Source organism: Pongo abelii, chromosome 4 (genome assembly GCF_028885655.2).
Source record: "Pongo abelii isolate AG06213 chromosome 4, NHGRI_mPonAbe1-v2.0_pri, whole genome shotgun sequence".
NCBI classification, from domain to species: Eukaryota; Metazoa; Chordata; class Mammalia; order Primates; family Hominidae; genus Pongo; species Pongo abelii.
The window spans coordinates 121,462,299-121,490,151 of record NC_071989.2 but is presented as its reverse complement, the minus strand read 5'-3'; the positions used below and the strand labels follow the sequence as shown (position 1 = coordinate 121,490,151).

General features: G+C 41.3%; 2 protein-coding genes across 4 annotated transcripts in view; both read left to right on the top strand.

The window, feature by feature from the left end:
• Window positions 1–27,853, top strand: part of MCC (MCC regulator of WNT signaling pathway) — a 498,353-nt gene that overhangs the window by 76,526 nt on the left and 393,974 nt on the right. The window lies entirely within an intron of this gene.
• TSSK1B (testis specific serine kinase 1B) lies at window positions 237–2,411 on the top strand. The gene has a single exon (XM_009240962.4). It carries the CDS (start codon window positions 425–427, stop codon window positions 1,523–1,525), a length of 1,101 nt encoding a protein of 366 aa, XP_009239237.1. The 5' UTR covers window positions 237–424; the 3' UTR covers window positions 1,526–2,411.

Sequence of the window (27,853 nt, the reverse complement as noted above, 5' to 3'; positions counted from 1 at the left end):
GGTTTGCAAGAATTGGCCTCAGTTCTGCACAAGCAGGCCTGGCTCTGGGTTTGGAAGCATGGGCAGACCCATGTGTCCCACACAGCCCCCTTCTACCTCAGGTCCCAGCAAGACATGAGGCCACTTTCTGCTCATCTTGTCTGCTCCAGCCTACTGGCCAGCCTTCCAGGATTCCAAGTCCAAGTGCCTCAGGCCAGGGTCTCATTCCCCCAGGGCACTCCTCCTTTGTGACTTCACTCGCCGAAGTCACCTGGGAGACAGTGTCAAATGTTCCACTCCAGAGTCTTGGCCTCTAGGAGGCAGGAACAGCAGGCCTGGCCAGCCCAAAGGACTCTCTGTCCAGGATGTAAATGAGCACACTGCTGGCCCATGCGCCTCAGGGCTGTAGAGGGCAGCCTCAGAGGCACTGGGCACTCCTGGCACTATGGATGACGCTGCTGTCCTCAAGAGACGAGGCTACCTCCTGGGGATAAATTTAGGAGAGGGCTCCTATGCAAAAGTAAAATCTGCTTACTCTGAGCGCCTGAAGTTCAATGTGGCGATCAAGATCATCGACCGCAAGAAAGCCCCCGCAGACTTCTTGGAGAAATTCCTTCCCCGGGAAATTGAGATTCTGGCCATGTTAAACCACTGCTCCATCATTAAGACCTACGAGATCTTTGAGACATCACATGGCAAGGTCTACATCGTCATGGAGCTTGCGGTCCAGGGCGACCTCCTCGAGTTAATCAAAACCCGGGGAGCCCTGCATGAGGACGAAGCTCGCAAGAAGTTCCACCAGCTTTCCTTGGCCATCAAGTACTGTCACGACCTGGATGTCGTCCACCGGGACCTCAAGTGTGACAACCTTCTCCTCGACAAGGACTTCAACATCAAGCTGTCCGACTTCAGCTTCTCCAAGCGCTGCCTGCGGGATGACAGTGGTCGAATGGCATTAAGCAAGACCTTCTGTGGGTCACCAGCGTATGCGGCCCCAGAGGTGCTGCAGGGCATTCCCTACCAGCCCAAGGTGTATGACATCTGGAGCCTAGGCGTGATCCTCTACATCATGGTCTGTGGCTCCATGCCCTACGACGACTCCGACATCAAGAAGATGCTGCGTATCCAGAAGGAGCACCGCGTCAACTTCCCACGCTCCAAGCACCTGACAGGCGAGTGCAAGGACCTCATCTACCGCATGCTGCAGCCCGACGTCAACCGGCGGCTCCACATCGACGACATCCTCAGCCACTGCTGGATGCAGCCCAAGGCACGGGGATCTCCCTCTGTGGCCATCAACAAAGAGGGGGAGAGTTCCCGGGGAGCTGAACCCTTGTGGACCCCCGAACCTGGCTCTGACAAGAAGTCTGCCACCAAGCTGGAGCCTGAGGGAGAGGCACAGCCCCAGGCACAGCCCGAGACAAAACCTGAGGGGGCAGCAATGCAAATGTCCAGGCAGTCGGAGATCCTGGGTTTCCCCAGCGAGCCGTCGACCATGGAGACAGAGGAAGGGCCCCCCCAACAGCCTCCAGAGACGCGGGCCTAGTGAGCTTCTTGCGGCCCAGGGAATGAGATGGAGCTCACGGCTTAAAGCACGAGCTCTGAAGAAGTCAAGGGTGGAGCCAGAGAAGGAAGGCAGTCCCAGATGAGCCTCTATTTTCATCAGTTTCTTCTCTCTCCCCTTGAACTTGGTAACCCCCATGGTTCTCCCGTGGCCCCTAGGTGGATGAGGCCAAAGTCAAATCCAAGGCTGAGACAGTCGTGTGACTCCTACTCCCCCAGAGCGTGACCCGGAGCAGGTGCTGGACACAGAGCCTGTCTCAGCACAGGGGCCCCACTGGCCGCAACGGCTCAGTGACAGCACGAGCAGGAAGAGCAGCAGGAAGGCACCGCTGTCCACCTTGGGCACCATTTATCCTCCTGTCATCGTGCCCGGGGCGGTTGCGTGACCCCGCTGGGAGGCCAGACCGGGCCGGACTGAGGGTCAGGGGACCGGGCTGGGTTGGGGGTCGGGCGGGGCTTGACGGGGACGAGGCGCGGAGAGGCGGCGGGAAAGAGCTTCGACTGGGCCGCGGGCTCGCGGGCACTCTCGGCTGCAGCCTCTGGAGCTCCGACTCCAGCTCTGGGGAAGATCCATAAACTTTTAAAGAAGCCTCAAAACATACTTTTAAAGCATTAAGCTTTAAAGTGCTAGAAATCTTGTGCCCCATATGTGCTTCTTTCACTATTATCCTAGATCCTCAGGAGTAGCATGGCAACTGGAGAAAATGGGAGGAAAGACAAGAAGAAATAGAAGCTGATTTAACATCAAGTTTATTCAGTTTTGATTTTTCTTATCTCTACTGGCTTTCTCCTGTTCAAACCTTGTAGCGGTAGTATTTGGAAAAGAGCACTTGGAAATTATATTCCTGTTTTTAACTCTTTATATTTAATCCTTCTCCTTGTAATTGATTTTGTAACTAATTTACTCCCCAGCACCCCCAGAAGAAAATTTTACAGACAAAGGAAAATGTTTTATTTTTCTTTTTTCCTTATCAACTTTTTATTTAAATGCTAATATCCAATTAATGGACAAACAAATCAGCTAATACTGGAAACAATGTAACATAATAGTGAAAAGCATGAACTTTTGATTTCTATAGACTGGTTTTGACTCTGCTACTAAATGATCTTGGGCAAGTTGGTTAATCTATATGTCTCAGTTTCTTTATCTATAAAATGAGAATAATACAACTTCATTAGGCATGCTATTCATTAATGTGTTTAGTTCTCATAACCCTATGGGAGGGGTCCTATTGTTATTCCCATTTTATAGACATGAAATTGAGTAAAGTCAGTTTCGGTCACTTGTCTCTGAGCACATGATAAATACGTGGCAGAGCCAAGGTTAAAGCCCAGGCACACTCCAGCTCCAAGCCAACACTGTCAGCTATTTTTTTTTCTTTTCTTTTTTTTTTTTTTTTTGAGATGGAGTCTCGCTCTAGCCCAGGCTGGAGTGCAGTGGTGTGATCTTGGCTCACTGCAACCTCTGCCTCCCGGGTCTGGGTTAAGCAATTCTCTTGCCTTAGCCTCATGAGTAGCTGGGATTACAGGCACGTGCCACCATGCCCAACTAATTCTTGTTTTTGTTTGTTTGTTTGTTTTTTGAGACGGAGTCTCGCGTTTGTTTTTTAAGACAGTGTCTCACTCTGTCTCCAGGCTGGAGTGCAGTGGCACGATCTTGGCTCACCGAAACCTCCGCCTCCCGGGTTCAACCAATTCTCCTGCCTCAGCCTCCCAAGGAGCTGGGACAACAGGCGTGTGCCACCACACCCAGCTAATTTTTGTATTTTAGTAGAGACGGGGGTTTCACCATGTTGACTAGGATGGTCTTGATCTCTTGACCTTGTGATCTGCCCACCTCGGCCTCCCAAAGTGCTGGGATTGCAGGCGTGAGCCACTGTACCCGGCCCTAATTTTTGTATTATTAGTAGAGACGGGGTTTCATCATGTTGGCCAGGCTGGTCTTGAACGCTTGACCTCGTGATCCCCACCCCCCCGCCTTGGCCTCCCAAACTGCTGGGATTACAGGCGTGAGCCACTGCGCCCGGCCACACTGTTAGCTTTTAAACTACAGCCTTAAGGTATACCCCTCTAAGGCCACAGCCTCATGGCCTGTTGCAGGAGCAGGAAGAAACCAGAGTCGGTACTCAGGTGTCCCTGAACAGCATCTCTGCCTCTAGCTTTCTAATGCCCCAGGAAGCCCTTCACCCACCCCATTTATATGTAGATGTCCTAGCCCCTTGTTCCTCAAGATGTGACCTTGTTTGGAAATAGAGTCATTGCAGATGTAATTAGTTAAGATCATACTGGCGTAGGGTGAGATGCTAATCAAATATGAGTGGTGCCCAGGAGAGAGGCCTGGAACAGATCCTTTCCTAGTGCCCTCAGAGAAAGGCCCTGCCAACTCCTCTGTCTTAGACTTCTGGCCTCCAGAAGTGTAAATCACTACTTTTCTGTTGTCTAAGCCCCTGAGTTTGTGGTACTTTGTCATAGCAGCCCTAGCAAACTAATAAACCTACCATATGCAACTAATCTGGTTAGGCCCTTAGCACTGTTCAGTTAGCCATTTCTTCATCTCTTCTCAACTCTCTCCCATAATCCACTGGAAAACTCCTCCAATCCTTTTACTACCTCAAGCTCCTCCCTTCCTTTCTCCTCCCTTCCTTTCTCCCTCAGCAGATGATCTCACTTCCTACTCTTCTGACACCATAGCTACCTCTTAAGAGGGCTCTCAATTTCCCTCATTCTTCTCTGTTGCCACTGGCTCCTTTTCTTTTTAGACCATTGCTCTTCCTACCATACACATTTTAGCTTTCAACAAGGCTTGGTCCCTCTCCTTTCCGTTCTCCATGTGCCCCTCTCAGTGTTCATACTCATTTCCATAAGTTTACCCTGCACTATTAACTCTGAAGCTTATTCCTGTAACCCAGCTTCCCTTCAGAGTACAGGCCCTCATGATCAGTTCCGTCTGCTGTCTCTTCATGCTGACCACCCTCCAACTAGCACACTCTGACCTCTGTACCAGCTTCTGTCATCTCTATTCTTCACACTGAACCAGACCCCAGAGCTTACTTTTCCATGCCCTCCTACAAACAAAGTCGGCAAGACCTCTTGATTCTTTCTTTGCCTTACCTCTCACATACATGCTTTCTGATTCCCACTAGAACATTTCGAATCCTCACCCTGAGCAACTGTCCTGAGGAATTGTCCTTCCTGTTTACTCTGTCTAGCTTCCAGTCTGTCTTTCATATACTGCCAATGTCATCTTCTCAACATAAAATTTTACTTATGTTTCTACCCTCAGAGGGCTGGCCCTTTGTTGCATAGAGAATAGAGGCCCATCTTAAATCTAGCATTCAAGGCTCCCCTTTAATACAGCTCCAGCTTACTTAAAATAACTAAGGGAGGCCAACTATCTACATAGGAAGGACTTTACCTGGTGCTGTGCCCTACTAGGAACTTCATGGTCCAAAATTAGATTTTAGCATTCCGTCAGGGATGACCTAGCTCAGTGGAGCTAATTCATGTTAACAAAACGTATGAAAGATTGATGTACCTCCCAGGCTACCATTTTTCCAAGTTAGTGTTGAAAAAATGACTACCAAGTGCAATGGAACACATGTATTAACAGAGTCACACATACTTTGTCACTCCCGAGTGGGGAAGAGAAACAGGCAACCAAGTTCTAATGAGAAGGTTGCTTGGATCCAGAAGGAAAGTCTGTGGCTAATCCCAATGGTTTCTTCCATCTGTGAACTCATGAGCTCTCTTGGCAGTTGCTTAGATCACAGTGACTGTTGTGATTGCATTTCAGGCCTGAATGTACAAAGATGTGACCTTGATTAGGTTTCAGTGTTTTCCCACCCACAGGATTATCTCACAGGACATTTTACTTCTATATGTTGCTAATGTCATTGACTGTGTTGGTTTCTTTGTTCATTCGTGTGTTTATATGTTTGCTTGTTTAGCTCTCAGCCACCTTACTTCCAAATTCTCCTCACTATATGGAGTGCCCTCAGAATTTCTCTGAATAGACTTTAGGCCATAACCCAGCAGCCTCTGAAACCCTGAACAGAAAACCACCAACTGGTCTAGCCAGGGCCTGAAAATATGTGTACCACTCTTGAGTCAAAGGCACTAACACTGAATGAGGGGGGAAAAGGACCTGAAGAAAAGAGGTTGAGAAAAAGGAGTGATGCAGAGCTAAAGAGGAAAACAAGTGAGGCATCTGTGAGGAATAAGTGCTTTAGTTTACTTGCATTACATGTCCCTTCACCCCCTATCTTAGTCAGCCCTGGCCGCCACAACAAAGTATCATAGACTAGGTGGTCTAAATAATAGAAATTAATTTTTTCATGGTTCTGGAGGCTAGGAGATCCAAGATTAAGATGCTGGCTGATGTTGGCTAATGTGCTCTTTTCCTGGCTTGCAGACACCCACCTTCTCCGTGTGTCCTCACATGGCACAGAGAGAAAGATCTCTCTCTCTCTCTCTCTCTCTCTCTCTATCTCTCTCTCTCTCTGTCTCTTCATATAAGGCTACAGTCCAATTGGATTAGGACCCCACCTTTATGACCCACATTTCACATTAATTACCTCCTAAAGACCCTGTCTTCAGATAGAGTCACATTGGAGGTTAGAGCTTCAATGTATGAATTTGGGAAGGGGAACACAATTCAGTATACAACACTCCCCCTCAAAAAGAGTATATGTAAAGTTTTTGTCCTATTTCTTCGGTGAAGGAGAGCTAATGGATAGTGGGATACTTAGATATAGTGTGATTACAGATATAAATTCTGACCCAACATTATTACCTTAATAGGTCTAGGTTATTAGCTAGACTGGGAAACAATTCAGCCAGATAAGTAAATCTCGTTCTTTTAAAATAAATGAAGCTAGGGGCTTCAAAGACTGTTCTATTAAGATGGCTAAATTTTATATAATGTCTTTTGGACTGTGAGGAATTGAACCCTTAAACTAAAAAGTCCAACTGTGTTTAGTTGGAATTAACTTACTTCTTTACAGAAAGCCAAACTGTGTAGACGGGTTTCCCCTTAAATTCTTCCTTGAGATTGTGTTCTTCAGATGGGGAGGCCTTAAGTCGGGTTTCCTAGGATTACACTTGGGATCAACACCTGTGAGGGAGTGAAGGAAGCAGGATTAGGCACATGGAGAAGTTGAGCTGTGACAGACTTAGAGGAGATGTCTGAGCTGATCTTACAGGAAGTTCTGGAAATAAGATTGTCCTTCAGCATAGCCAAGAGTTGAGGCAAGAGGGCTAGGCCTTTGTAGCCTCATATCAAATAGTCATTGGATATGGACTGTCTCTGGGGAAGGGGCATAAGTGTCTGCCTTCCACAGAAAGCAGTTCCCAGGAAGGGACTCAGTCATAAGCCTTCTGCTGCCAACCCTGCTGGCAGCTGAGAGAACACATGCTTCAGTTGGTAAAGAGGGGTATGGTGCTGCATCCCAGCATCCACTACAGGGAATAAGGGTGAGGGCAGGGGTCTGTAGATATTAGTTATACATTAAAATCTATTGACATTCTTCTATGTGGGATTCATTTTTTTTTTCTTGTGGTTAAGAGATCATCCTTGTACTAGAGATTGAAGATTTTATATGTAGGAGCCCTCTGAAAATGCTGAGTTGTGGCCAGCTGGGACTGGTTAATAGTTGTAGAATTAAAATGCCCTACCTTTCCAGTCATGTCATTACAGGCATAAGGGAGGGTGGAGCTAGACCCCACTGTACACTTAATTGAAAATTACTGATAGATGATGTGATGAGGAGCAAGTTTCAGACAAGCCTGGACATTTATTTTGGAGGAGCTGGTTTCCACTGAGGTATGTGTGGTTTCTGTAACCTTCCTGGATTTTGTTTCCTGAGATTGCTTATGTTCATTTGCTAGAATTAGCAGAGAGGTTATGAAGATGCAATATAGTTCACTTTTGTATGAATGTTCCTCAACACTTGGCTGTTAATTAGTGTGGTTAGGTTTAATGAACTCATTTAATAACAATATTCCTGCAGAGAATTTTATTGAGTACTAAATTCTTAAATTTAATAATGCAAAACATATTTGTATAGTGTTAATAATGGTTGCAAGACTTGGAGGGAGTAAAATACGGGAAGGTTAAGTGTAATGGATTAATTAAATAAGAAAGCCCAAACTACCTTTCAAAGTGACTCCATAATAATCTTCACTTTGTTTTAATGAATAAAGTAGACCATATCAAATGCCACTTGTGTATGTTAGTTTAAAAGCAGTATTCAAAGCTAGCACATTTAGATCAGGAGAAACATAAACACAGCGAAATATTCTGCTTGGCAAACAGAGTTTTGTTTCCTGTACTGATCCATTAAGTTAGATAACTTTATTTTCTTACAAGTCAACAATATGTTTCTTCCATGTACAGAAATCGGTGGGAACTTTCCAGTCAACTCCCAAACGACAGCAGTTTGTATCAGCAGCAGTCCACATAAGCATTTGGGAAATGTTTTTAATTGCTTTAATTGCATATTAGGGAAATGACCAACTTCTTATAGCTTTTTCAAAGTAAGCAATTCATTTAAATGGGCTAAGGGCTTTTAAGCTGGTATAAATATCCTTTATATGATACATTCAAAATTATTTTTAGCAAACTTTTGAGGATGATAAATGTGTTTTGTAATTTATTATCCTAACAAATTGGCTAGACCTGAAGAAGATGTGTCCCTCAGAGTCCCCACCTGCAACATAGGGATAGAAAAAATATATCAATTAGGATATGATAAGGCAAGATATGATTAAATTCATACACCTTGAGTTCACCAGGGTCCTCAAAGGCTATTTTGAGGATGAGTTTTGTGGATTTTGTTTGTAGAGAGGTAGTTATTCCAAACAGGAGTACTGAGGGAGAGTTTTGAACTCATTTTGCACTCCCATCGCATTATAGAGGAGTGAATTTTAAGTTTCTGAAATATTAAAAAGACTAGAAGTTGTAGTTTCCAATTAAATCCATCCCCATCACATTAGGAAGGCCCATTGGTTAGGCATGTGTTTATTTTATTTGAGACATCACGAATTCTGGGGTGGGTGGCTTAATGATGTCTTCAGTGAACCTTTTCCTTTTCTTTGTTCATCTTCACATTTTGCCATTCTTAGAATATAGGCATGTTCACATGCATATTGCCCCAGGGTCACAAGATGATTCTACCCACGCAGGTGTTGCTGCATTGCCAGGTACCATGTTTCAGGCATGAAGAACGTAGAGAAAGTAGGAAATGATGACACCTAATTCAAAAAAGAAAAACTTTCCCAGAACCTTCAGGTTTTGTTTCGTTGGCTGCATACTATTACATTGTGTGGATACAGCATAACTAACTAGTCCTGGGGATAGATTTTGAGGGGCTCTTTGTGGCACCCAGTCTTGGACTAACAGACATTCTGAAGGATGACAACGACCTATAGCTCTCAGATCCAGTGTTGACTTACTATTTGTCAAGCCTCCCATGTTTCTAGTTTTGCTTCCCTTGTGGCCCTCATCTGCCAGCCTCAACCTGAGCCTGATCCTTATCTCAGGCCAGAGGGAGATAAAGAGTGAGTTCCAAGCACACTGGGGCCCAGCATCTGCTTGCATTGGCATCCAGACAGGTTCTGGCCTGGTGTCTCAGTTCTGAAACCCATGTCCCCACTTTGCCTTATTTCCTGGGCCTGGCTGCCTGCCTTGGAAACCTACCAGCCCTCAGTCCCTTGAGGACCTGGCCTGCCTGGTTCTTGTCTGCTCCCTCCAGGAAGGGAAATTCTCTTTGAGCTTCTGCCTGGGTTCCGCCCTCGGCTGACAGACTCACTTGATGATGCCTCATTGCCATGGCTTCAGAGTATTGCCAACTCCCATGACATAGATCCCTGGCCTCTCCCCACCCATCTTCCCTACATCCACTTCCACCACCCCCAGCATGGTGAACAAGGTTATACATGGTTTAAGAAGTCAGATAGGTACTAGATACTCAAAATTCCTAATGAAAAACAACACTCGTCTGTCCACCTGCCCTAGGCCAATTCTTTGTAACACTGATGACACTTTTAGCTGATTCTTCTCACGTTTGCTTCTATAATTTATAATAATTTGCTTATATTACTATTCAAGTTTTCTTCATTTGTAGATATTGTGTATTGATTTTACACCAAGGAATATGTGGATTTAAGGCCTCCCTCCAAATATGCACCCACTTCTCCTTTATCTATTCTCCTAATCATAATGTTTGATTAGATCAATAGTCTCACTTCTTGTCACATAGGAGAGAAATAGAATTGTTTCTTGTTTATGCCACTTTTACTTGGTTATTGGTTATATGCACCCAAGCCCAATATACTGTATTTCTGTCTTTCTTGTGAACATCCTCCTTTTGGTGGTGTCCCTCTCCCAGTAGCTTCCTGAGAAGCATTATGTGACAGCTAATGTTTTGAGAAATGTCTTGATTCTGCCCTTTCATTTGATTGATTGTTTTACTGGGCATAGAATTTGAGATTAGAAATTGTTTTCTCTTGGAATTTTGAAGTGATTGTTTATCCTAGCACTCAGTATTGCTATTAAAGTAGGTGCTATGATTCCCATTCCTTTTATGAGACCTATTGTTTCTGTTTTTCTCTTCTGAAAGCTTTTGGGATTGCCTTTTTGCCCAATGTTCTGTTATTTCATGTCTTTAAAAAAAAATTGATTCTGCGGTCCTTTGTGGACTCTATCTCGTGGAAACTGATATTCTTAAGTTCTAGGAAATTTCTTAATTATGTCTGTGATAGTTTCCTCCCCTCAGTCTTCTTTGTCATTCTTTCTGTAATTCATCCAATGTAATTTGGATGTCAGATATTCCAAAGTGAGCTTATTTTTTGACCCTTTCTTTCATATTTTCTAGTTCTTTTTTTTTTTCACTCCTAGCATTGCTGTTCTGTTTTCTGGGAGATTTCCTCAATTTTACTTTTCAATTCGTATATTAAAATTTCAGTTTCTGCTTTTAATTTTTAGGAGTTTTTTTGTTACTGTTATTCTCTGAGTGTGCTTTTTAATTTTTTAATTAAAAAAAATTTTTTTGAGATAGAGTCTCACTCTATTACCCAGGCTGGAGTACAATGGCATGATCTCAGCTCACTGCCACCTTTGCCTCCCAGGTTCAAGGAATTCTCCTGCCTAGCCTCCAAGTAGCTGGCGTTACAGACACCTGCCACCACACCCAGCTGATTTTTGTATTTTTAGTAGAGACAGTGTTTCACCATGATGGTGAGGCTGGTCTCAAACTCCTGACCTCAAGTGATCCACCTGCCTCAGCCTCTCAAAGTGCTGGGATTACAGGCGTGAGCCATCACTCCTGGACTGAGTGTTCTTTTTTTAAAACTTCTTATTATTGTTCTGTGAAAATTATGTCATTGTTTAACTACATACTGATGTCCATGATAGGTTTTTGGAAGTTATCTAATCTTCCAGCATTATTTCTGTTTCCTATGAGTTCTTTTTTATATTTTTAATTTGTTTTTGTCTCTTTTATATTAGATGCCCTCTTCAAATACCTATTAGTCTTCAGTTGTTCCTGATATTTAAGGGTGAGGCATAACAAAGCTGATTAGAGTGTGTGTGTGTGTGTGTGTGTAGAGGACAACTTTTTTACCAGTGGGATTAACTGTAGGATGATCTAAGAGGGCTGTTTCACTGAGAGATTCTTCCCTCCCCTTCCTAATACATACAGATATTTTATTTTGGCCCAGGCAGTATCCCCAGAGGGATGTCCTTCAGTCTGCCATCTGGTTGGTATAAAGCTAGTAGCCAGGGTTGTCAGAGCTGAGTGGAGGAAAAGGGGCGAACAGTTTTACCATTCTCCATGTGGACTTTGCCTGAATTTCCCAATTTCAGGATGATAACCTTATCCTACGAGTGGTAACCCTGAGTCCAGAAGCAAGTGGGGAACAGCCACTGTAGAAAATAAATTAGTTTTCTGCCTGGGTTGAGAAAACTTGACTGTGCCGGGTTGGGGGTGGGAAATAGAGATCTAATGGCTTCTTACACACACCTTCAACTCATTCTCCTGTTATGAGCGTCACCTGTATTCACTGGCTCTCCTATTTCTGAGCCTGGCCAATGCTTGTTTCAGTCTGGCTTTCTCTGGTGAGCTGATTCTACTCATCTATATGCCTTGTAACTTTTGAAATTTAGTTGTTCTAATCATCACTTCTGTTCTCCTCATTATTATACCAGTTAATTCTCATTATTCACAGTAATTATGTTCCATAAAGTTGCAGCAAATACTGAATTTGTACATACTGAATTGTTGCTTCTAGGGGAAACACAGGGTTAGATTGTTGTGAGCCCAGGATCAACACATAGCTTTGTGTTATGTATATTTCTTTTTAAAGACACCCTGTTTAATATAGATTGTTGATTCATTAACATTGAGCTCATGGCCAACAGCACTGTCACTCATGCCTGAACAAAGCTTATCTAACATGTATTTTCTTTGCAAGGCACTTAGGAAACTAGACAGCCCTTCAGCACTGTGCTTGGGGGCCACTTTAGACAGCAAAGTCATCAACAAAAAGCACGAAGGTATGAAAAACATGACACTAAATAGACCATGAAAAGGATGATGTTTACAGTATGAGATCCAGAACAAACGCAGAGTGTTGCTTTGTTCAGCCTCTGCTGGGAACTTGTGTGTTGAACGACTCAAATTTTTCACCACTCTGAGCACATTCGCAAATAATTGTGGAAAATATGATGAGTATTGATTTGGGGCTACAAATAAGTTTTACTGAGTAGACAAGTTTGCAAACACAGAATCCATGAGTCATGGGGATCTCTTGTAGTTTTGTGCTTTTTTATTCTTTTATCCTTTTAGGATGGTTTCAGGAGAGATTGAAAGGGAACAAGGAAAGTAACTAAGTATATTAAATCTACCACGTATAACTAGAAGTCTCTGTCATCCCAGTCATTTTTTAGAGGATGCACTAATTCCTGCTTATCTCCGATGCCATGTCAGATTTCTTCTAGCTCCTCCAGCTCACTCTGCCTCTTACATCCTTTTGCATCTCCACTGGGCTCATCCAGGTCCAGATTCCACGGCTCTTCAAGTCACCCAGGCCTTCTGCAACAAGCTGGGCCATACCTGATAATGCCACAACATCCTGAAGGTTATGTGTAGGTCTTTCCTATATCCTATAATCAATGATGCACTGGAGCTGGCTCATACTTGCTTGCAAAAGCAAATTGCTAAATTTTCAGGAATTTTGTGAGCCATTATTAAACATAACCATTGTTAAAAATTAAATCATAAAGTCAATTAAAAAGATAAAACATAATTTAACTTAAAATTAAATCATAGAAGCTTGTAAACAAATAAATTACATGAACAACAAATGTAATAAATGCTCAAACTCATCACTTACTATTTATTTTACTGTATTTACAGTTATCCATGCTCTTGGGGCTATTTATATCTCTTGTATCTGTATGGTGGAAGTACTGTATCATGGTGTGGTACAGCACAGCTCTAATCAGTCTCCTCACTAGATGTCATATTCAGTGATGTGACAATGGTAGCTTCAAATCAACCATGGCCGGAGTGTATTTACCATGGAAATCAGCAAATGCTTCAAATCAAGGCTTTTTCTCCCCAGAGAGCCTGTTGTTAAACCTTCACCAACACAGCACTGATTGAATTAACTATAATTTTATTGCTGCTGTTAGGGATTCACTAATTTATATTCTGTCTTCTCTGGCCTTCAGATACCTCAGTAAAAGCTGAAAAAGTGGCAAAAACATTTATATGAAGCAATCTTACTATCATATTTATACTGTCACTAGCATTAGCAATGGAAGGACCCCAGGGAACTGGGAAGTGGTGAACAAAATAGCAAATCAGCCCTGGAGCCTGGGAAACTGACTATTTCAAGGACTCCAGAGCCTCATGGAGCATGGAATTGAGTGAAAATAGAAATTAACTGACAAAGGCAATGGGGAAGGAGTCAGCAGCTAGATCCAAGGATATACATTAGCTCCGTGGATGTTTATTTAGCAGAAATAGTGGGGAAAATGAAGTGAAAACTGGTACAACAGAGTCACAGGAAGAGAGTCTGGGTCCTTCCTACTGTCGCAGACAGCCTGACCCAGATGAGCGAAAGGGTCTTGTAAATGTGAGCTTGGAAAAGTGAAGCTTTTATGGTTAACAGATGGCGATACAAAAAGTATTGATGCCTTATTAGAATCATACTGCCTAGGAAAGCCTTAATATGTGTGAATAACAGAGGATGGACCATTAATATGTTATTTCTCTGACCAGTTAGAAATGTTGTGAAATTAAAGAGTTTTATTTTCTCTGAGCAGTAAGTCTAGGGAAGTTTACTGAAATAATTATTCCAGGAAAATCCAGTGGGGGTAAAGGTCATATTTAAAATTCTTTTGCGGAGGCCGGGTGCAGTGGCTCACGCCTGTAATCCCAGCACTTTGGGAGGCCAGGCAGGCAGATCACTTGAGGTCAGGAGTTCAGGACCAGCCTGACCAACATGGCGAAACCCTGTCTCTACTAAAAAATACAAAAATTAGCTGGGCATGGTGGCGTGTGCCTGTAGTCTCAGCCACTTGAGGAGGCTGAGGCAGGAGACTCGCTTGAACCTGGGAGACAGAGGTTGCAGTGAGCTGATATCGTGCCACTGCACTCCAGACTAGGCAACAGAGTGAGACTCCATCTCAAAAAATAAATAAATAAATAAATAAAATTCTTTTGCGGAATTTCCACTAATTGTAAACTTTTATAACGTTCAAATTACTGATTTATAATGTAAAGTCAGTGAATATTTTAGAAGCTTGAATATATTATATTTAACATTAGTGCTTAGAATCCTTGGATTCCAAATAGCAAAAAGAGCTAACTGCCTGATATATCCCCGGAAAGGCAGTTAAGCAGGAAAAAAGTCAGTGTAGGAGGAAAAACAGAAAATAGTTGTGCTGCTGTCCTCCCTGCCTACTATCATTGGTATGAAAAAACTGGGTTAGTAAGCTTAATGGCAGGCCCGATTTGAGAGACCCTTGGGAAAATAGACTAGTATGTCCTTCATATTTATAAAATAGAATAATACTTCTTCCTATTTATAAGCACACTGGTGTGCAGTGGAAGGTCCACCTCTGGGCCTGCTGTTGCGTGGATTCTTAGTTTTGGTTCCAAACTTCAGTTTTGGGAATCTGTAGTGTGTCCTTCAGAGAAGAAGAAATCCTGTCAGGTTTGTATATTAAAATTTATTTCATAGAGGTGATCCCTGCTTGAAGTGTTATCCCTTGTAGTAAACTAAAAAACCTTACAAAGTTGCTCAAGGGATAAGGCAAAAATGTTTGTCCTGAGTTGTTTGGTATAATCTTCATATAACAGAAATTTTTACAAGTGGCAAGTGCTGTCAGATTTCTTTTTTCCTTTTAACTGTTATTCTTTGTGTCTAACTTGTTTTTGGTGCTGTTGTTGTTGCACTTGCTTTTTTTCTTCTATGGATAGCATAAAATAATTCTTCTAAATTACTTTGCTTAATCTTATATTTAAGATTTAATCTTAATATAAGATTTTTATATTTAATCTTATATTTAATCTTAAATATAAGATTTAGGTAAACTTTGGCACAATGAATGAATTCATTTTTTTTATTTCAATTGAGATATAATTCATATAACATTTCACCATTTTTTTCTTTTCTTTCTTTTATTTTATTTTATTATTATTATACTTTAAGTTTTAGGGTACATGTGCACAATGTGCAGGTTGGTTACATATGTATACCTGTGCCATGTTGGTGTGCTGCACCCATTAACTCGTCATTTAGCATTAGGTATATCTCCTAATGCTATTCCTCCCCCCCCCCCACCCCACAACAGTCCCCGGTGTGTGATGTTCCCCTTCCTGTGTCCATGTGTTGTCATTGTTCAATTCCCACCTATGAGTGAGAACATGCGGTGTTTGGTTTTTTGTCCTTGCGATAGTTTGCTGAGAATTATGGTTTCCAGTTTCATCCATGTCCCTACAAAGGATATGAACTCACCATTTTTTATGGCTGCATAGTATTCCATGGTGTATATGTGCCACATTTTCTTAATCCATTCTATCGTTGTTGGACATTTAGGTTGGTTCCAAGTCTTTGCTATTGTATGTCACCATTTTTAAAGTACACAATTCAGTGGTTTTTAATATATTTACTGTGTTATGCAGCCACCACCATTATCAAATTTCAGACTGTTCCTATCACAACGGGGTATGGTGGCTTACACCTGTAATCCCAGCACTTTGGGAGCTTGAGGTGGGAGGATTGCTTGAGTCCAGGAGTTTGAGACCAGCCTGGGCACATAATGAGATCCATCTCTACCAAGAAAAAAAAAAAAGAAGAAGAAGAAGAAGTAAAAAATTAGCTAGGTGTTGTGGCATGCACCTATAGTCCCAGCTACTCGGGAGGCCAAGGTGGGAGGATCCCTTGAGCCCAGGAGTTGAAGGCTGAAGTGAGCTATGATAGTGCCACTGCATTCCACATTCCAGCCTGAGTGGCAGAGCAAGACTGTGTCAAAAAAAAAAAAAAGAATATTCCTATCACCCTCAAAAGAAACCTCATACCTATTAGCAGATACGTGTTCTTGGATATATGTATACCTAGGAGTGTCATTGCTGGGTCACATGGTAATTCTGTGTTTAATGTTCTTAGGAACTGCCAAACTTTTTCCCAATGAATTCATTTCTGTTAGTTGCATACCCTTAATTTTTCAGTTCTCCTGCAAGTACGCATCCCTCTTTGGTTGGTTGTGCCTTTTGTGATGTTCTGGGAGAGACACGAAGAGGAGCTCTGTGATGCGGTGCTGCTTGCTTCAGCATGGAAACTCATTGCTTTTTGATTGGTTTTGTCTGCAACTTGTCAGGAAATAATTAAAGGCCCTTTTTACCCATAATTGTGGTAATAGATTCATATACGTTTTCTGTCTGTTCTGCTTTCACTTTGCTAAATGGCTACTTTCTTGTACTCATCTTCTTGATGATGATGATGATGATGATGATAATGATGATGATTTTGCCACTTGTTAGGTGCTTTCTAGGTTCCAGGCACTGCACTAAAAGCTTTACATACAGTATTTCTTTAATCTTCACAATACACTTCTGAGGTGGTTATTTTTAATCCCTTTTTCACTTGCCCAAACCAAGGCTTAACTGGGTAAAGAAATTTCACATGGCTGGAGGTTGGCAGAAAAGAAGGAAGGTGTGCTAAGCTGGGGTCTCCCACTGCTTGGAAAGATGAACATGTGTCTATTTAAACGGGGTTCCTTAGATTTGAGTTTGTGCTGCTGAATTTGAAAATTGAGATCATACCTGAAGCCTCTATCAAATAGAAGGGAAAAAAGAAGTAGGCCTACACAAATCCAACATGTAGCTTTAGATGCTATATCTCCAAAAAATACATGAAGGAGGAAATGACTGCAAACAGTATGCAGTCACCTTCTAAATTCTGTAGTATTTAAGTCTCATATGCTTTATAAGTAACACTAGGAAAATTTTTTCTTATTTTCGCTCTTGTATGACTTTTTGTTTTTGGAAATAGGGTCTCACTGTGTCACCCAGGCTGGAGTGCAGTGGCACCATCTCAGCTCACTGTAGCCTTGACCTCCTGGACTCAAGTGAGTGATCCTCCCACCTCAGCCTCCTGAGTAGCTAGGACTACAGGCATGCACCACTATGCCTGGCTTATTTTTGTATTTTTTGTAGAGACAGGGTTTCACCATGTTGCCCAGGCTGGTCTCAAACTCCTGACGTCAAGCAATCCCCCCCACCTCGGCCTCCCAAAGTGCTAGAATTACAGGTGTGCCTGGCCTTGTATGACATTTTAATGTTGTCCCTTACACCTGTGCATAATAAATCTAGAAAAACGCACTTTAATGTCATTGGCTTTTAGAACTCCAAGATGAAAAGTTCTTCCCAAGTTTTGTCATGGTTGTGGCTTTTCAAATGGGAAACTATTTGGTGCCTCAGTGGACCTCCTTTGCTGCACTGGTGCACAGGGAAATCACTGACCTCTTAGGCAACCATGGTTAAAGCCATAACAGCATTTCCCCAAATGAAAGCATGGCCACTGGTAGCTTAGTAACAAGCAGCTCTGCTTTATGAAGTATGGGACTTTTCCTAAAATGCCTGTAGATTTTAAAACAATTGTAGGCATTTTCGAAAGGTATATATTAGGCAGGAGCATAAAAAGGCAATTCACTGCTGGGTGCGGTGGCTCACGCCTATAATCCCAGCACTTTGGGAGGCCTAGGTGGGCAGATCATGAGGTCAGGAGATTGAGACCATCCTAGCCAACATGGTGCAACCCAGTCTCTCCTAAAATACGAAAGATTAGCCAGGCATGGTGGCATGCGTCTGTAGTCCAAGCTACTTGGGAGGCTGAGGCAGGGGAATCACTTGAACCTGGAAGAAATAGGTTGCAGTGAGCCGAGATCGTGCCACTGCACTCCAGCCTGGCAACAGAGCAAGACTCCGTCTCAAAAAAAAAAAAAAAAAAAAAAAAGGCAATTCACACGGTAAGAAACAGCAATGACCAATATGTAAATCCAATGCGTAAATAAAATTATTGACGAATTTTGTCAATAATTTGCAAATTATTGACAAACATAATTGTCATTATTTTTGACAATTTATTTTAATTGTCAAAAATGTAAAATAAAATGAGATATCAATTTTATCTGTTTATTATCGAAGACATAATATATGTATGTGGTACAAAATTCCAGAATTAAAAATTATTTAAAATGAAAAGTATATTTCTCTCCTCTCATGCTATTTTGTTTTCTAGCCACTTCATCTAACTGTCCAAGGGCATCTACTATTACCTGTTTCTTATGGACCCCTTTAATGGTTGTCCATGAACATGCGTATGTGTATACATATACATGCATTTATGTATAGATATATATGTATGTAGAATATACTGTAAACACTCTGTACCTTGCATTTTTACATAACAATTATTATTAGAAACTTTTCCATATCAATACATATATAGCTGCCATGTTCTTTAGCCACCTGCTCCCCCTGCCACTTTTTTTTTAAGAGAAGGGATCTCTTGTTGCCCCGGCTGGAGTGCAGGGGCTATTCACGGGTGTGATCATAGCACACTACAACCTCAACTCCTGTGCTCAAGCAATCCTCCTGTTTCAGTCTCCTGAGTAGATGAGACTACAGGTGTGTGCTAGCACACTCAGCTCTCTAACATTGTTTAAATGAACATTTTTAAGCATACAGAAAAGTCGGGACCTTATTCTTTTTAAGAGTTGCATAGGTCCATTCCAAGATGGCCGTATAGGAACAGCTCTGATCTGCAGCTCCCAGCATGATCGACGCAGAAGATGGGTGATTGCCTTTCCAACTGAGCCTCTGCTGGTGATATCCAGGCAAACAGGGTCTGGAGTAGACCTCCAGCAAACTCCAACAGACCTGCAGCTTAGGGACCTGACTGTTAGAAGGAAACTAACAAACAAAAGGGAATAGCATCAACATCAACAAAAAGGACATCCTCACCAAAACCCCATCTGTAGGTCACCAACATCAAAGACCAAAGGTAGATAAAACCACAAAGATGGGAAAAAAACAGAGCAGAAAAACTGGAAATTCTAAAAACCAGAGCGCCTCTTCTCCTCCAAAGGATCACAGCTCCTTGCCAGCAATGGAACAAAGCTGGACAGAGAATGACTTTGACAAGCTGACAGAAGTAGGCTTCAGAAGGTCGGCAATAACAAACTTCTCCAAGCTAAAAGAGGATGTTCGAACCCATCACAAGGAAGCTAAAAACCTTGAGAAAAGATTAGACCAATGGCTAACTAGAATAAACAGTGTACAGGAGACCTTAAATGACCTGATGGAGCTGAAAACCATGGCACGAGAACTACGTGACGCATGCACAAGATTTAATAGCCAATTCGATCAAGTGGAAGAAACGGTATCAGTGATTGAAGATCAGATTAATGAAATAAAGCAAGAAGAGAAGGTTAGAGAAAAAAGAGTAAAAAGAAACGAACAAAGCCTCCAAGAAATATGGGACTATGTGAAAAGACCAAATCTACGTTTGATTGGTGTACCTGAAAGTGGCGGGGAGAATGGAACCAAGTTGGAAAACACTCTGCAGGATATTATCCAGGAGAGCTTCCCCAACCTAGCAAGGCAGGCCAACATTCAAATTCAGGAAATACAGAGAACACCACAAAGATACTCCTCGAAAAGAGCAACCCCAAGACACATAATTGTCAGATTTACCAAAGTAGAAATGAAGGAAAAAATGTTAAGGGCAGCCAGAGAGAAAGGTCGGGTTACCCACAAAGGGAAGCCCATTAGACTAACAGCAGATCTCTCAGCAGAAACTCTACAAGCCAGAAGAGAGTGGGGGCCAATATTCAACATTCTTAAGAAAAGAATTTTCAACCCAGAATTTTATATCCAGCCAAACTAAGCTTCATAAGTGAAGGAGAAATAAAATCCTTTACGGACAAGCAAATGCTGATAGATTTTGTCACCACCAGGCCTGCCTTACAAGAGCTCCTGAAGGAAGCACTAAACAAAGAAAGGAACAACTGGTCCCAGTCGCTGCAAAAACATGCCAAACTGTAAAGACCAACTATGCTAGGAAGAAACTGCATCAACTAACGGGCAAAATAAGCAACTAACATCATAATGTCAGGATCGCATTCACACATAACAATATTAACCTTAAATGTAAGTGGGCTAAAATGCCCCAATTAAAAGACACAGACTGGCAAATTGGATAAAGAGTCAAGACCCATCAGTGTCCTATATTCAGGAGACCCATCGCATGTGTGGAGACACACATAGGCTCAAAATAAAGGGATGGAGGAAGATCTACCAAGTAAATGGAAGCAAAAAAAAAGCAGGGGTTGCAATCCTAGTCTCTGATAAAACGGACTTTAAACCAACAAAGATTAAAAGAGACAAAGGCCATTACATAATGATAAAGGGATCAATTCAACAAGAAGAGCTAATTGTCCTAAATATATATGCACTCAATACAGGAACACCCAGATTCATAAAGCAAGTCCTTAGAGACCTACAAAGAGACTTAGACTCTCACACAATAATAATGGGAGACTTTGACACCCCACTGTCAATATTAGACAGATCAATGAAACAGAAGGTTAACAAGGATATTCAGGACTTGAACTCAGCTCTGCACCAAGCGGACCTAATAGACATCTACAGAACTCTCCACCCCGAATCAACAGAATATACATCCTTCTCAGCACCACATCGCACTTATTCCAAAATTGACCACATAGTTGGAAGTAAAGCAAATGTAAATGTAAAAGAACAGAAATTGCAACAAACTGTCTCTCAGACCACAGTACGATCAAATTAGAACTCAGGATTAAGAAACACACTCAAAACCGCACAACTACATGGAAAGTGAACAACCTGCTCCTGAATGACTACTAGGTAAATAACAAAATGAAGGCAGAAATAAAGATGTTCTTTGAAACCAATGAGAACAAAGACACAACATACAAGAATCTCTGGGACACATTTAAAGCAGTGTGTAGAGGGAAATTTATAGCACTAAATGCCTACAAGAGAAAGCAGGAAAGATCTAAAATCGACACCCTAACATCACAGTTAAGAGAGCTAGAGAAGCAAGAGCAAACAAATTCAAAAGCTAGCAGAAGCCAAGAAATAACCAAGATCAGAGCAGAACTCAAGGAGATAGAGACACAAAAAACCCTTCAAAAAATTAATGAATCCAGGAGCTGGTTTTTTGGAAAGATCGACAAAATTGATAGACCGCTAGCAAGACTAATAAAGAAGAAAAGAGAGAAGAATCAAATAGATGCAATAAAAAATGATAAAGGTGATATCACTGCCGATCCCACAGAAGTACAAACTACCATCAGAGAATACTATAAACACCTCTATGCAAATAAACTAGAAAATCTAGAAGAAATAGATAAATTCCTGCACACATACACCTTCCCAAGACTAAACCAAAAAGAAGTTGAATCTCTGAATAGACCAATAACAAGCTCTGAAATTGAGGCAATAATCAATAGCCTACCAACCAAAAAAAATCCAGGACCAGACGGATTCACAGCCAAATGCTACCAGAGGTACAAGGAGGAACTGGTACCATTCCTTCTGAAACTATTCCAATCAATAGAAAAAGAGGGAATCCTGCCTAACTCATTTTATGAGGCCAGCGTCATTCTGATACCAAAGCCTGGCGAGACACAACCAAAAAAGAGAATTTTAGACCAATATCTCTGATGAACATCGATGCGAAAATCCTCAATAAAATACTGGCAAACCGAATCCAGCAGCACATCAAAAAGCTTATCCACCACAATCAAGTTGGCTTCATCCCTGGGATGCAAGGCTGGTTCAACATACGGAAATCAATAAACGTAATCCATCACATAAAGAGAACCAAAGACAACAACCACATGATTATCTCAATAGATGCAGAAAAGGCCTTTGACAAAATTCAACAACACTTCATGCTGAAAACTCTCAATAAGCTAGGTATTGATGGGATGTATCTCAAAATAATAAGAGCTATTTATGACAAACCCACAGCCAATATCATACTGAATGGACAAACCTAGAAGCATTTCCTTTGAAAACTGGCACAACACTGTGATGCTCTCTCTCACCACTCCTATTCAACATAGTGTTGGAAGTTCTGGCCAGGGAAGTCAGCCAAGAGAAAGAAATAAGTGGTATTCATTTAGGAAAAGAGGAAGTCAAATTGTCCCTGTTTACAGATGATGTGATTGCATATTTAGAAAACCCCATCATCTCAGCCCAAAGTCTCCTTTAGCTGATAAGCAACTTCAGCAACCTCTCAGTATACAAAATCAGTGTGCAAAAATCACAAGCATTCCTATACACCAATAACAGACAAACAGCCAAATTATGAGTGAACTCCCATTTACAATTGCTACAAAGGGAATAAAATACCTAGGAATCCAACTTACAAGGGATGTGAAGGACCTCTTCAAGGAGAACCACAAACCACTGCTCAACGAAATAAAGGAGGACACAAACAAATGGAAAAACATTCCATGCTCATGGATAGGAAGAATCAATATTGTGAAAATGACCATACTGCCCAAGGTAATTTATAGATTCAATGCCATCCCCATCAAGCTACCAATGACTTTCTTCACAGAACTGGAAGAAAACACTTTAAAGTTCATATGGAACCAAAAAGAGCCTGCAGTGCCAGGACAGTCCTAAGCAAAAAGAACAAAGCTAGAGGCATCATGCTACCTGACTTCAAACTATACTATAAGGCTACAGTAACCAAAATAGCATGGTACTGCTACCAAAACAGAGATATAGACCAATGGAACAGAACAGAGGCCTCAGGAATAACACCACACATCTACAACTATCTGATCTTTGATAAACCTGACAAAAACAAGAAATGGGGAAAGGATTTCATATTTAATGAATGGTGCTAGGAAAACTGGCTAGCCATATGTAGAAAGCTGAAACTGGATCCCTTCCTTACACCTTATACAAAAATTAATTCAAGATGGATTAAAGACTTAAATGTTAGACCCAAAACTATAAAAACCCTAGAAGAAAACCCAGGGAATACCATTCAGGACATAGGCATAGGCAAGGACTTCATGACTAAAACACGGAAAGCAATGGCAACAAAAGCCAAAATAAACAAATGGGATCTAATTAAACTAAAGAGCTTCTGCACAGCAAAAGAAACTACCATCAGAGTGAACAGGCAACCTACAGAATGGGAGAACATTTTTTTTTTATTTTGCTTTTTTTTTTTTTAAGGTTAGCTGTTTTTATGAATCTTTTAATTAAAGTGTAAAAATCTCTGATTATTGATTGTGGGTGACATTGTAGGTGGTTGGAGTTAAGAATCACTCCTGAAAAAAAAAATCACTCCTGAAACTTAGAGAGAATGCATGCTTTTTACCTTATCTGACAAAGGTCTAATATCCAGAATCTACAAAGAACTTAAACAAATTTACACGAAAAAAACAACCCCATCAACAAGTGGGCAAAGGATATGAACAGACACTTCTCAAAAGAACACATGTATGCAGCCAACAGACACATGAAAAAAATGCCCATCATTACTGGTCATCAGAGAAATGCAAATCAAAACCACAATGAGATACCATCTCACACCAGTTAGAATGGCGATCATTAAAAAGTCAGGAAACAACAGATGCTGGAGAGGATGTGGAGAAATAGGAACACTTTTACACTGTTGGTGGGAGTGTAAACTAGTTCAACCATTGTGGAAGACAGTGTGGCAATTCCTCAAGGATCTAAAACTAGAAATACCATTTGACCCAGCAATCCCATCACCGGTTATATACCCAAAGGATTATAAATCATGCTGCTATAAAGACACATGCACACATATGTTTATTGTGGCGCTATTCACAATAGCAAAGACTTGGAACCAACCTATATGTCCATCAATGACAGACTGGATTCAGAAAATGTGGCACATATACACCATGCAATACTATGCAGCCATAAAAAAGGATGAGTTCATGTCCTATGCAGGGATATGGATGAAGCTGGAAACCATCATTCTGAGCAAACTATCACACGGACAGAAAACCAAACACCATATGTTCTCACTCACAGGTGGGAATTGAACAACAAGAACACATGGACACAGGGCAGGGAACATCGCACACCAGGGCCTGTTGTAGGGTGGAGGGTTGGGGGAGGGATGGCATTAGGAGAAATACCTAATGTAAATGACGTCTTAATGAGTGCAGCAATCCAACATGGCATATGTATACCTATGTAACAAACCTGCATGTTGTGCACAAGTACCCTATAACTTAACGTATAATTTAAAAAAAAGAGTTGCATAATAATTCATTATGCAGAAGTAGCACAATTCATTTTACTATCCCGCAGTGTCAGATATTTAAACCTCAGCCTTCCAAAGCCCTGGAATCACAGGCATGACCCACCATGCCCAGCCAAGAATAATTTTTTTGACTCATGAACTCTAACTCTAGGAATTTAACCTACCAAATTGATCAGACAAGTGTTCAACAATGTTTATCACAGCACTTTTATAAGAAATAAATGATGGAAATTACCAATTAAATAAATTTTAAAATCATATTATGTTATATCTATATAGTGGATACCTTGTGGATATACATTGTATCCATTGTATAGATACAACATAATATGATGTTAAATGGATATAAAAATCCATAATGGATATCCGCAAGGTATCCATTGTATAGATACAGCATATCCATATACAGAACCATATTTCTTAACATGGAAAGGTTTTTATGATTTTTTGCTACATGGAGTACACTAGTTATAAAACAGTATGTTCAGCAAAGTCCCGTTGGGGGGAGTTATATGGAGACAGGTACATAGGTATGTCATTTGAGAAATGAATTCCGTTACATAGACAGATCCACACACATAAGTGTAGAACTATATTTCTGTATCTATCAATATATAGATATTTCCCTGGAACAGTGTCTTTAAGAATATACAAGTTTTTAATGGAAAATATGATTATAGATAATTTTTCTTTGCTTTTCCTATTTTTTATATTAAAATAAAATTTTATAGTGAGCATATGTTTTATTTTTGACCACAAAATGTGAGACCGTAGTCTCGAGTCGAGGAAGGGACAGAGACTAAATATCCTTGTCCTCACTATCTGATACATAAATTGCCCTTAGTATTGGAGTGGGGTGGGAATGAAAGAGTACATGATTCTTATTTTTCTTTAAAATTACCAAATCTTAATTGGTAAGAATTATCCTAATGGTTCATGTGTAACATTCACATATTTAAGGCAGGCACACTGGCTCATGCCTGTAATCCCACCACCTTGGGAGGCCAAGGCAGGAGGTTTGCTTGAGCTCAGGCGTTCAAGAGCAGCCTGGGCTACATAGTGAGACCCCATCTTTACAAGAAATTTAAAAATTAGCCAATTGTGGTGGTGCACACCTGTGGTTCCAGCTAATTGGGAGGCTAAGGCAGGAGGATTGCTTGATCCAAGGAGATCAAGGCTGCAGTGAGCCATGATCACACCACCGCACTTCAGCCTGGACAACAGAGCAAGACCCTGTCTCAAAAAAAAAAAAGTGTTTAACAGTGTTATTAATAGAATCTGTGGATGTTGTGTTTTTGTTGTTTACGAGAATGGGGCTTTTGTGATAAGACTTCAATTTATCTTAAGAAGGTCTGGAAATGAAAATCAGAGCACATTTCCCGAAATGTCTTCTATAGTTAGCCACATTCCAGACCAGTGCTAATATGCATTTTACATTTTTAAGTGCAGAGGAGAAAGACATATATGGGGTAATGCAATGGGAATCTCGATCTCTGTGTTGCTTCAGGGCCCCTGGTCCTTCTATTCCAGCCTAAAGGCACCAAAGGACCCTCTGACTGGTAAATTGGCATTTATTACTCTTTAGCAGGCACTAAAATTGATCCATGTCCTAAGCTGCTTAAAATCTCTAAACAGTGAGTTTCAAACTTTTGTTTAAGCTGTGAAAACTTCGTTCAAATAAAGCCTTACTTAGTATGTAGCCTTATATATGAAACAGAAAAACACGGCAGGGACAGGCTAGGCGATCTGCCCTGAAGCCTGGTACATGTTCATCTATCTCCTGCTCCCTTGCTCTACTCATTCCTAAGGAGCAGTTTGAAAGCACTACCCCTAGGAGAACCCTCAAAACAACCAATATTCATGATAAAACCACCTTGATGATTTGTCTACATTCGTGGTTATCAACCTTTAGCTCTAATCGAAACCCTGGAGAACTTGGGAAACACTTCAAGAGTATCTCATTCAGTAGGTCTGGGTTTGGACCTGAGAGCTCATATTTCTAACCAATTCCCAGGTCATGCTGATGCTGCTGGTCTCACGACCACATTTTGAGAACCTCAGCCCTAGGTATATTCTGTGGAGCATTTGTTTCACACTCAACGGGCCAGTGAGGATAATTCATTGTCAGGTAAAGATTGGGCTAAAAAGAATTTAACAAGTTTCCTTTAAAATTTGTAGTGTTTAATATAATACAGTACATGTTGTATCTCCAAGAAAAAGATCTCGTATTTGATCCCAGAACATCTTTCCCTTCCCTCTTTTTTCTTTTGAAAATAGAACAAACATGGAAATTAGTATCATGTGTATGCCAGAGATAGAATTCAGAAAAACTGAGACACAGGGCAAAACTGTATATGTTAAGTTTATTTTTGTTGCTCCAGAAGTTTGCCTTCCTCTATCTTAGACCTAAGGTACAACTTGTACTTTGAGAAACCAACTAATTAAAGTGTTTGAAGTGAGATGAGGAACCTTATCTGTCCAAGTCATATGAAAGATATCTACCTTTCAGATGATTTGAGGTTGTTTGCTGGGATTATATCAGGAGATTGTGTTAATATATCTCCCTTTGCTTTTCCTCTGTTCTCTTCTTCTAATTAGGCCTCTTAATGAGGTGGAAAGAAGTTAGGAGACCTAAATTCTAGTCCTAGCTTTGGCACTAACTAGCCAGTAACTTAATGTCTGGGCTAAGTTTTCATTTCAAGATTCCTACTCTTAAAAATGAGGGAGTTTACATAAGTGGGAGTTGAACAATGCAAACACGTGGATACAGAGAGGGGAACAACACACACAGGAGCTCCTGGGGTGGGAGAGGCGCGAGGGAAGGGAGAGCATCAGGACAAATAGCTAATGTACGCGGGGCTTAAAATATAGGTGACAGGTTGATAGATGCAGCAAACCCCCATGGCACACGTATACCTATGTAACAAACCTGCATATTCTGCACATGTATTCCAGGACTCAAAGCAAAATAAAAATTTTTAAAAATTCATTTAACCAAATGAATGCAGAGATAACTTGCAAGTCTAAAATTCTTTAACCTGCAGGTGATGCTTGGTGGAGTGAGCACAGGAGCAGTACTGTGGAGCCTGCTGTAGGGCAGGCACTGGCTCACCACTTGCTGAGATATTATCCTGAATAGGAAATGGTCCCAGTTTTTGCAGATGCGGTTGTAGAGACTGAGAGAGGTTCAGTAATAATCAAAGTCATACATCTAGAAAATAGCAAAGGTAGGATTTCACCCTATCTGAGCATAAAGAATGCTTTCCACTCTGCCTAATGCCATAATACACTTACCACCCAGTTTCTCCTTAAACTGTTTTCATTTTTTAACATTTCCTGTCGGTCCTTTGAGATCAGGTAGATTTTGGACTCAGTCTCAGCTCAACTGCTTTATAGCTGGCAAGTTGTTCAACCTGCTGGATCCTTAGTC